We start from the raw sequence: 16,545 nt of genomic DNA, 5'->3' as shown, positions 1-16,545 counted from the left end.
TGACGTTGATGCTGCACTGAACTGAGATTCCGTACCTCCCTCTGTCCAACTGCACACATAACGCATGACCCCGTCTGCCGGGAACGGACCATTAATTTGTCAAACTCCGGCCAATCGGTTCCCAAGATTATTTGGTGCGTAAGGCGGAGTTAACTGCAACCTTTACATTATGTTTCCTCCTGTGTCTAATTTCCCCTGACACTATAGGATACTCGTGAACAGCCCCATCCACATACCTAATTTTTACCCACAATGCTTCCACCAATGCCCCGGGCCGAACCAGGCTCTGGTGGATCATAGACTGTGTACAGCTGGAATCCACCATTGCTGGGGGCAGCCCCAGGGCCGCTGTTTGCGCCTCCCCAGTGAGCAGGGGTAGGAGGCGGACCACCCACTCTGCCGCTAGCCAGCCGCATGCCTCCGCCACCGCCTCTAATAACGACTGCACGTCGCCTGCCGCCGTCATCTTATGGAGAGCCACGCCTGTCAAGGGGGAAGGGTTCGGCAAGAGCCGCAACTGTCCGGGAGGCGAGTGGTTCCAGGGCGTGAGCCTCCCTCTCTGCCTGGGCCAGGAGCGCCCCCAGGATGTGCCGGTTTGCCTCTACCTGGTCCCACTGCATAGCTGCCTCCTTCAGTTCAGGTTCTCATTACTTCCTCCGCCGCTCCCTGTTGGTGACGGGCCACAGAAGGAGGATCAACACAGAAGGAGGATCAACACTGAAGGAGGAGCTGTAGAGTCACTTTTCCTGAAGTGACAGTAAAGTGAGTCTGAGACAGCAGAGCTGCAGTCGAGACAAGTCTCTCTGTTTCTCTCTAAAGAAACATTCAACTTAATCCAGCAGCTTTTTCTCAACAACAACAACAACAACAACAACACAACAGAATCTCTGACAAACACTGGTGAGTCCACTCTTCTGCACAGACTCAATACAGTCTCTCACTATCCTTAGCTAACAAGCTAACCGTTCCCTTGAACTAAGTGTTCACCGTAAACACAGTTTCAACAACGTTTTAATGAGGGTGCCTGTTCACTGCGCTACACTCTTCGTTTGTCTTGCGTTACTCTTCTTCTGAGAAACTCGACAAAGAAGCGTGAACACAAAGCGCCGACAACCCTCCTAGTGGTGAGATGGAGACACCGACTAGCCGTTTTAGATATTACCCACGTTACCGTATACAATCAGTTAGTAAAGAAAGACAATGGGTATAGAACAGTGTTCGGCCTAGATTCTGATCAATTGACCACAAATTAAACATACACCTACCTCACACATCCTTAAAATGCATTTGAAGAATACTTAAACGTAAGTGAAGTTTTGAATGCAAGATGTTTACTTGTAGTGAAGTATTTTCACATTGTTGTGTTTGTACTTTTCCTTCAGTTCAGGTTCTCATTACTTCCTCCACCGCTCCCTGTTGGCGACGGGCCACAGAAGGAGGAGCTGTAGAGTCACTTTTCAGGAAGTGAAAGTAAAGTGAGTCTGAGACATTCAACTGAATCCAGCAGATTTCTCTCAACAACAACAACAACAACAGAGTCTCTGACAAACACTGGTGAGTCCACTCTTCTACAAAGACTAAATACACTCACTAAATATTTGGTCCACGTTGAGTTCAAACTAGAATCTGATTGTTTTACGTCTAGTTTTATCATATAAAGAATATGAATCCATATAAATGTGTCATTGTAGATCAAACCAACAGGTAGAAACCAAACCACAGGGACTGAACTCTGGCTAGTTAAAGGTTACACAGGATACAATCACAGCTAGCATTAGCTTCAGCTAATTCACAGACCTGTTTCCTGTTTGAGCTCCAAACCTCAGCTCCACTCAGACAGGAAGTTCCACTCAGACTGAATGTTGAGCTGACTCACTGACTCTAAAGGTCTTTGTACAGATGGAGGGATTTTTATTCATCTCTGCTCCATCAGAAACTTCAATAAAACAAATATTTAAATTAAATACTGCTTAATATATCACAGTAAATTGTAAGAAATGGGTTATGTTCAATATTTTAAATGTTTTGTCTACTTTCAAAATACTTTCACTTTAATTACAATATAAACAGCAGGGTAGCAGTAATATTATCTTATTTATTATCAGATGTGACAGTAATTCAGGTGTCACATTGTGTTTTAAATTAAATTCTATTTGAATTCTGAACCAGAGGGCCCAGGGTTTTATAACTGCAATGCTTAAGACATCCGATTAGTTTATCAATGTTTTATTATTATTTTATATTATCTGTAAAATACCCCTAAAAGAATATTTATGTAATGATTTTATTAAACAAATAATTAAAAGTTCTGTAATAACAGTTGATTAACAAATTAATAGCCGCCAGTGTATCAATAACATATCTCATGAGGAAGTAATACCAACATTTTATATTTTGCCCCAACCCTCCTGTTGAACTGCATATCTGAGCGCTCCTTTATTGCAGAAACTTTTATATAATATAAAAACATAATTCATGAAGACTTATTATAATCTACTAATCATAGTTTGTTTTTACAAAACAAATAATAACAAGTTATGTAATAACAGTTATGTTTTCCCACTCTTGTTGTCCTCAGACTGTAGACATGTCTGCTGCCAGCTGGCAGCTGATTGAGGATCAGTTTCTGTGCTCCATCTGTCTGGATGTGTTCACTGATCCAGTCACCATACCATGTGGACACAACTTCTGTAAAGCCTGCATCACTCAACACTGGAACATCAATGTCCCCTATCACTGTCCCAACTGTAAGAAGTCTTTCTCCACCAGACCTGAGCTGCAGGTCAACACCTTCATCTCTGAGATGGTTGCTCAGTTCAGACAGTCAGCTCAACAGAAAGCCAGCAGCAGCAGCTCAGAGCAACAAGCTGCCAAACCAGGAGAAGTTCCCTGTGACGGCTGCACTGGAACCAAACTGAAGGCCCTGAAGTCCTGCCAGGTGTGTCTGGAGTCCTACTGTGAGACTCACCTGGAGCCTCATCTGACAAGACCAGGTCTGAAGAGACATCAGCTGATCGACCCCGTGGAGAACCTGGAAGGCAGGATGTGTACGAAGCACGACAAACTGCTGGAGCTGTTCTGTAAGACCGACCAGATGTGTGTCTGCATGCTCTGCACTTATTCAGACCACAAGAACCATGATGTTGTTTCTCTGGAAGAAGAATATGAAGGTAAGAAGGCCGAGATGGAGAAGACTGAGGCTAAAACCCAGCAGATGATCCAGAAGAGACAACTGAAGATTCAGGAGATCAAACTCTCGGTGGAGCTCAGTGAGGAAGATGCAGACAGAGAGATAGCAGGTGGTGTTCAGGTCTTCACCGCTCTGAAGGAGTCTGTTGAGAGAAGCCAGGCCGAGCTCATCGACACGATCAAAGAGAAGCAGAGAAAGACAGAGAAACAGGCTGAAGGCTTCATCAAAGAGCTGGAACAGGAAATCTGTGAGCTGAAGAAGAGAAGCACTGAGGTGGAGCAGCTGTCACGCTATGAAGACCACCTCCACCTCCTCCAGAGCCTCAGGACCCTGAAGGCTGCTCCACCCACCAAGAACTGGGCTGGAGTCAGAGTCAGTCCACCTTCATATGAGGGGACTGTGATGAGAGCTGTGAACCAGCTGGAGGAGACGCTCAGTAAACAGATGAAGAAGCTGTTTGAGGTCGAGCTGAAGAGGATCCAGCAGTCTGCAGTGGATCTGACACTTGATCCTGATTCAGCACATCCCAACCTCATCCTGTCTGATGATGGAAAACAAGTTAAACTTGGTGATGTAAAGAAGAATCTTCCAGACAATCCACAGAGATTTGATTATTGTGGTATTGTCTTAGCAAAGCAGAGTTTCTCTTCAGGAAGATTTTACTACGAGGTTCAGGTTAAAGGAAAGACTGAGTGGACTTTAGGAGTGATGAGAGAGTCCATCAACAGGAAGGGATTAATCACAGCGTCTCCTCAGAAAGGTTTCTGGATGATATGGTTGAGGAATGAGAATGAGTACTCAGCTCGTGCTGACCCTCCAGTCCGTCTCTCTCTGAAGTCTCGGCCTCAGAAGGTGGGGGTGTTGGTGGATTATGAGGAGGGTCTGGTCTCCTTTTATGACGTTGATGCTGCAGCTCTTATCTACTCCTTTACTGGCTGCTGCTTCACTGAGAAACTCTTCCCATACTTTAGTCCATGTCTTAATGATGGTGGTAAAAACTCTGCTCCTCTGATCATCTCTCCTGTCAATCACACTGAGTAGAACAACCACTGGATTTAATAAGGAGAGAATCTAACAAATCTATACTTTTTGTGATTGACGGTGGAAACATTATACACTGGTTGATATCATCTAATGTAGTCTAATTATCTTTAATAACTGCATAACCTGCATTCAACACTGTTGAATACTCAAAAACAATGTACTCAGGAATAAATAGCATTTGCGCATCAATTTAAAAATCTGGGTGCCAAATTTAAATGTTGTATTACCTAATTATTGTATACATCATATGTTTTTAATACTGGCACAAATTATTGTATAAAGTCATGTACCACTTATTTTTTAGTAAAGTGTTTAAGGGTTTTAGTTTTCATAATTTTCAAATAAATGGAGGAATCAAGTTATCTCTGTCTGGTATGTTTTCAGGGGTAAAATAAAGATGAATTATTGATTATTACCCTGTCCCGTCGCCACCCCGGCCGCTTCCGGCTTCTGTTCCCGGGGTTCCTTTGACGCGGCCTACGGCTCCAGAGCCCGGTTCCCCTGAGCCCGGTTTTCCGGAGTCCGCCGGTCCGCCTGGTGGTCGTCCTTTTGCCCGTCCTCTGGACCAGATCTATCGGCCTGGTTGCCGTCCTCCGGAGCAGGTCAGTCCTCCTGGTGGTCGTCCTTCGGTCCCGTCCCCCGGACTTCTTCTGCCATGCTTTTGGTCAGGCCACCGGCTCCCCTCCACCCACCCTGGGGGACTGTGTTGGGACGTCTGGAATCCGCCCCTTGGGGGGGGGGGGTTATGTCAGGATCTGTAGTGTTGTGTCGTGTTTCCTGTTTTGTCACGAGACAGACCGGACTGGATGTTCTTTTAAAGGTGACTCTGGCTTCATTTTTGGACTTTGTTCTTCTCAATGCAACAACATTCTGCACTGATCTTGTCGTACGTTGGTAATAATTGAAGCAAGACCTTGTAGAGCGAGATGTACGACACATAAAGTGCTCAACAAAATCAGGTTTAGATACAAAAGTGCAACAAAAATTGATGTATTTTAGAATTCTTAAGATACAAAAGTCCCAAATGTGTCTGAATGTGGAGGAACAATTTTGACCGTGTTGACTATGAGATAACGATGCGTTAACCTCAGGGTTCAGTCCTTGGTCCTCTTCTCTTCTCTCTGTACACCAACTCTCTTGGCTCTGTCATTCGCTCGCATGGCTTCTCCTACCACAGCTATGGTGACGACACCCAATTGATCCTCTCGTTTCCCCAATCTGAAACACGGGTAGCAGCACGAATCTCTGCCTGTCTGACCGACATCTCTCAGTGGATGTCCGCTCACCACCTGAAAATTAACCCGGACAAGACTGAACTTCTCCTCCTTCCAGGAAAAGGCTCTCCCACCCACGACCTAACTATTAACTTCAACAACTCAGTGCTGGTTCCGACTCCGACTGCCAGGAACCTCGGAGTGACGCTCGACAGTCAACTCTCCCTGACTGCCAACATTACCGCAATAACACACTCCTGTAGGTACATGCTGTACAACATCAGGAGAATACGACCCCTTCTCACTCAGAAGGCGGCACAGGTTCTGGTCCAGACTCTGGTCATCTCACGGCTGGACTATTGTAACTCCCTCTTGGCAGGTCTACCTGCTAATGCCATTCGACCTCTACAGCTCATCCAGAATGCAGCTGCTCGACTGGTCTTCAACCTCCCGAAATTTACCCACACTACTCCGCTCCTCTGACCTTCACTGGTTACCGGTGGCCGCCCGCATCCGCTTCAAAACATTGGTACTTGCGTACCGTGCTGCGAACAGATCGGGTCCAGTCTACATCCAGGACATGGTCAAACCGTACACCCCAGCCCGTTCACTTCGCTCGGCTTCTGCCAATCTGCTTGTAGCTCCTTCACTTCGAGCTAAATCACGACTGTTTGCTGTGCTGGCTCCTCATTGGTGGAACGAGCTTCCCATTGACATCAGGACAGCAGAAAGTCTCTACATCTTCCGGCGCAAACTAAAAACACATCTCTTTCGACTATACCTTGAATAGGTAGCATTTAAATGCCGTAGTAGCACTTAAATGTCCCTTACTGATAGCACTTTAGTAGCACTTAAATGGCACTTACGGATAGTACTTTGTAGTTTAACTTTATTGAAGAAATTGTACTTGCTTGATTCTTGTTGTTCTGAGTTTGGACTCACGGTTTAATGCACTTATTGTAAGTCGCTTTGGATAAAAGCGTCAGCTAAATGACATGTAATGTAATGTAATGGAACTGTATGCAATGGGACATATGCAATGGACCTTTATGCAGTGGAACTGTATGCAATGGGACATTAGCAATGGACCTTAATGCAATGGAACTGTATGCAATGGGACATATGCAATGGACCTTTATGCAGTGGAACTGTATGCAATGGGACATATGCAATGGACCTTTATGCAGTGGAACTGTATGCAATGGGACATATGCAATGGACCTTAATGCAATGGAACTGTATGCAATGGGACATATGCAATGGACCTTAATGCAATGGAACTGTATGCAATGGGACATATGCAATGGACCTTAATGCAATGGAACTGTATGCAATGGGACATATGCAATGGACCGAGGAGCCCGAGGAGGAACTTGAAGAACGTCATGTCGTCGACCTGCAGATGTTTCAGTGCTGAAGCCTGGATGAGTATAAATACACTGCACGTATCAGAGTACCTGAGTATAAATACTGCATGTATCAGAGTACCTGAGTATAAATACTGCACGTATCAGAGTACCTGAGTATAAATACTGCACGTATCAGAGTACCTGAGTATAAATACTGCATGTATCAGAGTACCTGAGTATAAATACTGCATGTATCAGAGTACCTGAGTATAAATACTGCACGTATCAGAGTACCTGAGTATAAATACACTGCACGTATCAGAGTACCTGAGTATAAATACTGCATGTATCAGAGTACCTGAGTATAAATACTGCATGTATCAGAGTACCTGAGTATAAATACTGCATGTATCAGAGTACCTGAGTACCTGAGTATAAATACTGCATGTATCAGCTTTACTCAGTGATAAGTTCCCACCAGACTGATACTCACCAAATGAAAAAGGTGTTGTGGAAACCAACTTCATGTGAGAGCCCCGAGGACACCTGCTTCAGGTCCAAGGGCCTTTTATTCATTGTTCAACCTTGTTCCTAGGAAATCCACTTCTAGACGGGCGGAGCCAATGTTCACGTTTAGAAAGTCTTCTCCAGAACGAGGACATTCATCTTCATTGGTTACCTCCTACGAGAGCTTCTGAACCACGAGTGGGGAACCCCGACGCACGGGGGTCTAGAGTCTAGAGTCTAGACCAGAGACTTTCTAATTATGCATTATTATTAGGTCTACCTCCACCAAGGAAATTATTATTACATTTACATTATTAAGCTATTTTATTTTATTATTTCTATTATTATGATCACCTTTATAATGTTGTATTACTATTACTAGGTCTACCTCCACCAAGGACATTATTATTATATTTACATTATTAGGCTATTTTATTTTATTATTTCTATTATTATGATCACCTTTATAATGTTGTATTACTATTACTAGGTCTACCTCCACCAAGGACATTATTATTATATTTACATTATTATCAGGCTATTTTATTTTATTATTTCTATTATCACCTTTATGATTCTGTATTTACATTATTAGGTCTACCTAATATATGCATTTCACAATAAGAACAGAAGTATTGCTCATGTAACGGATCTTTAGAGTAAACTCAGGCATTTTTTTAACACTGGATTTAATAAAATCCCATTGAATTGATCTGTTTAAATACATGTGAATACTTATAATTGTTGGTATTTCTTCATTCCAAGATTAAAACTTCACATCGCGACGTTTACTGGTGAAGTCGACCTTAAATTCACAGGAACCTGGAGCTGTTCTCTATTCGTCTCCCCCTCGTTCCCTTAAAAAAAGGTCCATGCGTTTGGGATCTGGCGCCCTCTAGCGGCGTAAACCCGTAAATAGGTTTAGAAAAGTTCTGCATGTTTCGCTTCAGGTCAAATGTCGGAATAAATGACCAAGAATCTAACCTCAGCAGCAGGAGGTCGTCAAGAAGACCACGCGGAGGTCTGACTGGGTTCCTCAGAGTCTCTGGTGGTGAAACGCGACGTCTCGTTAGCATTAATTAATAGTTATTAAAACGCCTGTTCATCAGCTCCTGAACTTCTTGAACTATTTATTTTTCCATTAAGCCACATTTAATAAAAGGTTTAGTGGACCGTCTGTGAGGAACCAGTCTCAGTTCAGTCCTGGTCCATCAATGAGAAGATGGGCTATTTCTATAGTTATCAGAAATACAGATGACATCATGCAGGTTCACCAGAAACCACTTCAGCTCAGAGTACAGCAGAGACCGGATCCAGATCCGGCTTCACCCAGGACCTGATTCTGGACCCGCTGGAGGGAAGAGGGGCCACGGGAGAACCAGGACTGAGGAGGGGCGGACTGTCAGACCCTGCTGCAGTCAAATTAGGTTTTCTGAAGGGACCCTGGTGCTCAGAGACACTACCGAGTCTGTCCACAGGGGGGCGCCAGAACCACAACAATTAAAGTTCCTTTAAACGAGGAACATGACACGAGTTTACTCACAATCGTTTATCTACATTATATTTTACTCTATTGCCGTTTTTATTATTCTCCTGTTTGGTACTTTAATACAAATTCTCTTTTTTTATATATATTAATACATTTAAAAAACTCACTGCTGAAGAGTCTCCACGGCAACGGTGGCCAGACGGCCTCCGACTCGCCCTCCAAGACAGACTTATGAGGCTGAATGAAGCGCACGTTGACAGTCGAGACGTTAACATTTATTCAGACATCAATAAGAGCAGCGAGACAAATAAAACAAACAACCGCAAAGCAGAAAATAAACAAAAAAACATTCTGCAACATTTTGGAATATTTTCATCAATTAAAAACATAAAACCTCTGTCGTTAACTCAACAGGATTATTATGATTATTAAAGGGTTTCTGAGGACAGAGTCAAGATCCAGGTGTCCAGGTGTCCAGGGCTCCAGGCGTCCAGGTGTCTAGGGCTCCAGGTGTCTAGGGCTCCAGGGCTCCAGGTGTCTAGGGCTCCAGGTGTCCAGACTTCCAGGTGTCCAGGGCTCCAGGTGTCTAGGGCTCCAGACTTCCAGGTGTCCAGGGCTCCAGGTGTCCAGGTGTCTAGGGCTCCAGGTGTCTAGGGCTCCAGGGCTCCAGGTGTCTAGGGCTCCAGGTGTCCAGACTTCCAGGTGTCCAGGGCTCCAGGTGTCTAGGGCTCCAGACTTCCAGGTGTCCAGGGCTCCAGGTGTCCAGACTTCCAGGTGTCTAGGGCTCCAGGTGTCCAGACTTCCAGGTGTCCAGGTGTCTAGGGCTCCAGGTGTCTAGGGCTCCAGGTGTCCAGGTGTCTAGGGCTCCAGGGCTCCAGGTGTCCAGACTTCCAGGTGTCCAGGGCTCCAGGCGTCCAGGGCTCCAGGTGTCCAGACTTCCAGGTGTCCAGACTTCCAGGTGTCCAGACTTCCAGGTGTCCAGGTGTCCAGGGCTCCAGGTGGACTCTGGATCAGAAGGACAGGTTGATGAGCGGCGCGTTGTTCTCTCTCTTCTCGTCTGGACTCCACTTGATGAGCGGAGAGCTCAAGTCGATCAGCTGCAGAGGAACAAAAACAGCAGCTCGTGTTTAAAGACGCAAAACATGTTTTAAGACAATAGCATTGTTCTTTATTTAAATAATTGTATTGCTCCAATTATACTATAATTTAATAATAAAATAATGAGTGTCTAGTGTGTTTTTTAATAAATGAAAAGAGCTTGTTTTAAGACATTACTATAATTATATTGCTCCAATTATATATTATTATAATACAATAATATTGTATAAGTTATTATAATTTAACAATAAAATAATGCGTGTTTGGTGCGTTTAATAAATAAAAACAGCAGCTTGTATTTAAAGGTCGCCTGCAGACATGTTTTAAGACAATGGTATCATTGTTAGTGTTATATTTAAATAATTGTATTGCTCTAATTATATTAATCATAATAATAATGCGTGTCTGGTGTGTTTAATAAATAAAAACAGCTTGTTTTAAGACATTATTATAATTATATTGCTCCAATTATATTATTATAAATTAGGAATAATAAAAGTTATTATAATTTAAGAACAATAAAAATAAATTAAATAAAAACAACTTGTAGTTAGATTGTTTTAAGACATTATTATTACTATAATTATATACATAATTGTATTGCTCCAATTATATATTATAATTTACGAATACTACAATAATATTGAATAAGTTATTATAATAATAATAAAATAATGCGTGTCTGGAGTGTTTAATAAATAAAAACAGCTTTTATTTAAAGATCGTTTTAAGAAATATTATTATTCCATATATATATATATATATATAAACAATTGTATTGCTCCAATTATATTATTATTAAATATGAATAATAATTAAAAATAATATTATTACTTAATAATAATAAAATAACAAAAGTGTTGCTTTTTTAAATCCAGTATTCTCTCAAAAATGACATTTACTCCTCCCGGATCCCTGTGTTGTTGAGACCTGGGACCAGGTGTCGGTTACCTGAGTCGCGGTGCAGGTGTTGCCGCTGGTCCGGATCAGGTCGGGGGTGTTGGTCAAGTCGATGAGCAGTTTCTCTTGAGGCCGCAGAGTCGGAGCTGGAAGATCCAACAGGAGAACCTGGAGAGGGAACCGAGAGCGAGATGAAGATCTGTGAGGGTCTAGAACCACACCAAGAACTGAACTTCATCTCATGTTCATGAACTACTTTAGTGTCTTTCTATAAACTCCGTAAAGAAACAAGTATTAAAAGCTTTATTAAGAGAAGGTTGAATGTCCTGTGTATGTGTGTGTGTGTATGTGTGTGTGTGTGTGTGTGTGTGTGACCTCTGACCTCCTGTGTCTTGCTTTCCTCTGTAGTTTCCAGTTCGATCAGGTTCCTGCTGGGCTCTGATCCGCCCTGATGCAGATCTCCAGGGTCTGTGCTTTCTGATTGGTCAGGCTGTGGAGGAGGGCTGGCGGGGGGCGGGGCAGCAGGCGGCTCCTCCTCCTCCAGACAGAAGGTGTGGACATCAACAAGCTCCGCCTCCTGTGTGTGTGCGGGGGCGGGGCTACACAGAAAAACAACAACACAGCGATGAACAACCAAGTGAGACCTCACGGGCGACCCGCTTGTGGTCGAACCGGCGTTCCTATTGGCCGACGGCGGGTTCGAGGCATTTCACACCTGCAGCTTCTCTCGCTCCTGGCCGAGGCGGGGTCAAAGGTGGGCGGCGGCCTGGTTGGCGTGGCAAGGGGGATGGAGGACATCCGGCGCCTCACCGGGGTGGGGAGGGCGGAGGGCCGCCGGGACCGGCGGCTGCCGGCAGAGGGCGTCTGAGGAAGACTACGTAGAGAGGAAGGATCACCGAGAACGTCAGAAAGGTCGTTAGGATTGTCATTTATCCGAGGGGTCCTTGAACACATCATGCGTCAGAAAAAGCAGCCAAACTGAGCTTAAAAATTGTGATATTTCATCAAATACGCGCCTCCTTTTAAATCTCATTAAAATACATCAAATTATTTCCTCGGTTGTAGAAATGTCAATAGCTCAATCTAAAAATATATCCAACATTTTTTGGAAATTAAAACATTTTCTTGATTTATGGAAGTTGTGCCGTTTTTCTGAGAGACGCAGGAGTTGATTTGTATTATTTTATCATCAACTGATATCCAAAGTATTCAAAGTTATAAAAAAAAAAAAGTTTGATTGTTTTAACTTGATTAAAAGGATTTCCCCGTACGGATATCTGTGTGATGTCATTACCTGTCCACGCCGGACATCAGCCTCTTTGGCTTCGAGACGTCTGGAGCTGAAACACAGAGAGAAGGATATCATTAAAATAAGTGTGTGTGTGTGTGTGTGTGTGTGTCGGGAGAGGAAGTGCATACGGGCCAATAATTCTGCTGCACAATGCTCAAACCCATTTCTAAATAAACTCCAGGAAGAAACAAGACGTCCAACTCTCACCGTCTCCATGGCGACCTCCTCCGCTGGGCGTCGGCACGACCGAGGCCTCTGGTTTGGACTTGGTCTTCAGTCCGCTCTGCAGCCGGGCCGCGGCGGGGTTGGAGGCGGCCCTCTCCAGAACCCTCTTGGCGGGCGTCAGCTGGAGGGGCGTGGCCTCGGCCCTCTTGAGCGCCGCGGGCCTGGCGGCTTTGACGCGCTCCGCCTCAGACAGCTTTCTGGCCTGCGTGGACAGCGAGCAGCGGCGGCCGGTGGCGGACGAGGAGGACGGCGGCTCCGCGGGGGCGTAGGCGGTGGAGCGGCGCGGCCTGCTGATGGGGGCGGGACCAGTGGAGCCGCTCTGACTCCGAGAGTTCAGTTTACCTGAGAGGACACGACAATACGACAGTTTGTGACCAAAGAGACCACTTCCTCTAAAAAAAAAAAAAAGGGTGTCGGGCGGTGGTTCTGGTCTGAAGTCATCATCAGGTCTGGGTTTCATTTTATTAAAGATGCCGACTATTAACATTTAGACATTTCCTTGGTGTTTGGGTACGAGTCGGCGTACCGGCGGCGGGGGAAAGAGAGAGGCTGGAGTTAAAGCTGGACACCGAGGACGAAGACGAGGACGAGTTCTTCCTCTCCGTCATCCTCCTCCTCTGAAGGGGCGGAGCTTTCACACCCGACGGGTTCATCAGAGCACGCTGACGGGCAAGATCCATCATTATTTATGGAAATAAATGAATAAAATGATTTTTTTTTAAAATTTTTTTAAATGTGATAAAAAAATAATATCACACAGAATCCGTTGTTAGCAGGTGCGCTACCTTGGTGGGCGGAGCCAGCGTGCGCTTTCCCAGAAGGCTGGCGTTGAGGGAGGAGTCGCTGACGTCGGACGCCACGCTCGCCGAATCAGAGAGCAGATCCTCACACGAACCCACCGCGCTGCAGGACGGGCTCCGCCTCCAACTCCCCAACGGCTGAAATGGAAAAACAAAAAACGGCAATTATTATTATGCTTTAGGTTCTGCTTTTGTTTTGAGTTTTTGGAATTAGATTTAATTAAATTCACGTTTGAACTGAACCCCCCAGTAACAAACTACAATGGTCTCGTCTGTGAACCCTGTACCGGTGACTCAAATGGTTCCGTGAGCTCCGGTTCTGGGGAGAACCGAGCGGCAGGTTGTCGAGTTAGTGCCAAACACGCCTCTCTTACTCTGCTCGGCGGTTGCATTCTGGGTTTCTCCGCTCCGCCCCTGCCGGCAGGACAGGAAGTTGTAGTTGTTGTCGTCGTGGCGACCGGTTTGCTCGGCAGCACGACGGCGACGCTGAGGGCGGCTCTCCCTCGCAGCCCCGTCCTGGGCAGAGGCTTGACCCCGACCGCGGGGCTGGCAGCGGCGGGGCGGGCGGGCGAGGCTGCGACGGCGTGCCGGGTGGCGGCGGGGCGGGTGGATGTCGGGGTGTTGGCGCCGCTTCCTCTCAGCAGGCGGCGCTGGACGGCGGGCGGCAGCTGCTTCATGGGACTGTCTTGCACACAGAAGGTCTGCCGTTTGATGGGACTAAGGGCGCCGGCGGCCTGACAGAGCACGCCCAGTTTGGCCTCGGCGCCCCGGACGAACCCGTCCACGGCGACGGTGGTCGCGGCGTCCTCGCTCAGTTCAGAGCCCTGCAGCTGGTCGGCTAGTCGGTGGGCTTCCCGACACATCTCCTGCAGCTGATCCCCGCTCAGCGGACGCCAGCTCCCCCACGCGGCGCCGCCGGCCTCAGGCCGAGACGCCGCGTTAACGGCAGCAAACCTCTCCTTGTGGCTGACGGGACCCACGAATACTTCATCTTCATCACCGTCGGAGCTGCAGAGAGAGACGCAAACAGAGGGTTTAAAAAGATAGTTTTACCACATTTGAGTTTGTAAAAAAAAAAAAATACACTTATATTTTAAATTAAATTTCCTTGTTTCTGTATTTTGTTTTTCTTTATTATTTCTTCCTTTAAATTTAACTTTTCGTTATACTATTTGAATGCAATTGTTTTTTAAATTCTATTTCTAATTTTAATATACTAGAATATCTGTTTAATACATATTGTGTGTGAAGCATGAATAATATATAAATATTGTATAATAATAATAAAGCTGACCTTGGCAGCTGGAAAGACAGTAAAGGATGTTGACCAACAATGATGATTAATTATAAACCTTTATTAATAAAATGTACTAGTAGGAGTATTGGCTGTGCTGGAAAGTGTGTGATACTAGTCCTTCGTATAAGTTAAGTATTTTATTTTCATGCTCCTGCATACTTCTTGTATTCCACTAAAATATATATATATATAAAAAATACTACATATAATAGTACAACAGTCACGGGGGACATTTTTCTGCACACACTAAAGCACCTTTTTAGTTTTTTTTTTTACACTTTTGTGATACTTTTACTTCACCTACGGGGTTCTTTTAGTCGCAATGAAGTATTTGAACGAGTACTTGTACTCACTGAAAGGATCTGAATACTCCCCCCCCCCCCCACACTGAGTACCGGACCCGGGCCCGGTGGTCCTTACCTGGCAGGTGACAGAGACACGTCGAAGTCGAACTTCTCGTCGGCCAGCAGGAACAGATCTGACCGGAGGCAGAAAACACGGGTTCATGAACACACGGGTCACGCGGTGCACACCGCGATTAACTGACCCGGGATCAGTTGGTGGACACGTACCGCTTTCAGCTCCACGGTCCATCCCCGCTGTTGGGTCCTCTGTCAGGGGTGGTGGGGGGGTCGGGTTGATCCGGTTCAGACCTGCAGCGGACCCGGTAAAACTACAACGACAATATATTTAAACAAAACACGCGAATTGAAATACGTCACGCTCGCGAGCCTGTTAGCTTACTAGCTTAACAGTTAAACCCCAAAACGATCAACTGCTAAGTTTTACACTAACAAAAAGAGATGTTTAAACGTGAAGTTTGACTTCCGGAAGTCGCGTTTAATACTTAAAGTGAAGAAGAACAAACCTGTAAGCGGCTCTGGAGACGCGAGTCTTCTTTTTCCGCGTCGCATTCAAACGGTGACACGAAAAAAACACACAAGACGATTCAAATCTGCTGCGCCGCGGGTCACGTGGCTGTGGCTCGCTCGTCCATTGGTCGAGAGTATCTGTGACGAAGGCGCGGCCGTGATTGTGGGGATTGTAGTCTTTTAGCGTTAGGACCGGTTTCCGGGTGGTTGTTGTTTTTTTCAACCGCAAATGTTAAATATTTTATAGGTTCCTTGTTTTTTTTGTGGTGTTTTTAAATGCTTATACTTATGTTGGATTCCAGTAAACTAAACTTTCACATTAACAAGGAACAAATAAAGCAGAACAAAGAATAAAGTAATGTGAACATTAAACTATTGTTCCTTTTAAGTTGTCATTGTCAAGTTGGGAGATTCATTTTTTTTCTAGTAAAAGAATCACATATATTAATTAGGCATGGACTGAATAAAGACAAAGAAAAGATGCAACGTTTATCAGATAAGTTTTTAATCTTATTTATTTAGATATTTTTCGTAGTTCAACATTAATGTATACGTTTATTCTTTTAAGTGTACACATTGTTGTTTTTTCTGTGCCTTCGGTCCTTTTTTTTGTGTTATTGTTCTTTTAATAAAATAAAATGAAACCAAACTGGTTTAAATGTGGCACAGAAAACAGACTGGAGGACATTTTGTTTCAGTTACACAGAAACCCATTTAACATCTTGCACCGCATCGTGACCTTTGCCCTCAAGCGTAGACGTTGATTTCCTGGTGTCTGGAACAAGGATTGGAGCTGGTTGATCGGCTCATTTAGAGAAGATTGAATATTTTCAGGTATTTCGTGACTTTTTTTAAATTTTAAAACTGACTTTGTTCACTATTATTTTTCTTGTAAAATCAACTTTTTTTCTCCCAACTTTTTTTTTTTTTTTGTAGAATGATTACTCTGATAATATTATGTTTAATTATTACCGATTAACTATTTTTCTTTCTGGACATTTATCATTCTGTGTGTTCTTCTTGTAAAATCATGATCTTTATAGTTTATTTATTATGAAAATATTTTTTTTGCTTGTAATAATTATATCTTTTTTTTAAAAATATGAAACATTATTGGATGAAAATCTCAGAAAGTAAAAAATTAAGGATGTACATCCTTTTAATATCATTTAATTTGGTTAATATTTCAATAATAATATTGTATGGATCTTTTGTTTCGTAAAGCCTAAAGAATAATATTGCATGATACAGAATAAATATGACCTGATT

General features: G+C 44.2%; 2 protein-coding genes across 3 annotated transcripts; one reads left to right on the top strand and one right to left on the bottom strand.

The window, feature by feature from the left end:
• The first annotated feature begins 1,439 nt into the window (after nt 1–1,439).
• On the top strand, nt 1,440–4,596 carry LOC117732882 (E3 ubiquitin-protein ligase TRIM39-like). The gene is made up of 2 exons (XM_034536118.1): nt 1,440–1,554; nt 2,579–4,596. Exon 2 carries the CDS (start codon nt 2,588–2,590, stop codon nt 4,229–4,231), a length of 1,644 nt encoding a protein of 547 aa, XP_034392009.1. The 5' UTR covers nt 1,440–1,554; nt 2,579–2,587; the 3' UTR covers nt 4,232–4,596.
• A 4,450-nt stretch (nt 4,597–9,046) lies between these two features.
• On the bottom strand, nt 9,047–15,398 carry gtse1 (G-2 and S-phase expressed 1). 2 transcript variants are annotated; one of them, XM_034536108.1, is made up of 12 exons: nt 15,273–15,398; nt 14,977–15,077; nt 14,825–14,882; nt 13,395–14,115; nt 13,093–13,245; nt 12,834–12,969; nt 12,290–12,649; nt 12,086–12,131; nt 11,507–11,665; nt 11,174–11,390; nt 10,843–10,959; nt 9,047–9,890 (listed from the first exon to the last, which is right to left on the bottom strand). In XM_034536108.1, exons 2-12 carry the CDS (start codon nt 14,996–14,998, stop codon nt 9,804–9,806), a joined length of 2,076 nt encoding a protein of 691 aa, XP_034391999.1. In that variant the 5' UTR covers nt 14,999–15,077; nt 15,273–15,398; the 3' UTR covers nt 9,047–9,803. The 2 variants fall into 2 exon arrangements, with proteins under 2 accessions (XP_034391999.1, XP_034392000.1); XM_034536109.1 differs by having other exon boundaries at nt 13,482–14,115.
• Nucleotides 15,399–16,545: the final 1,147 nt, after the last annotated feature.

Source organism: Cyclopterus lumpus, chromosome 6 (assembly GCF_009769545.1).
Source record: "Cyclopterus lumpus isolate fCycLum1 chromosome 6, fCycLum1.pri, whole genome shotgun sequence".
Classification (NCBI taxonomy): domain Eukaryota; kingdom Metazoa; phylum Chordata; class Actinopteri; order Perciformes; family Cyclopteridae; genus Cyclopterus; species Cyclopterus lumpus.
Note: the sequence above shows the minus strand (reverse complement) of the source record. Positions and strands in the feature narration are given on the sequence as shown.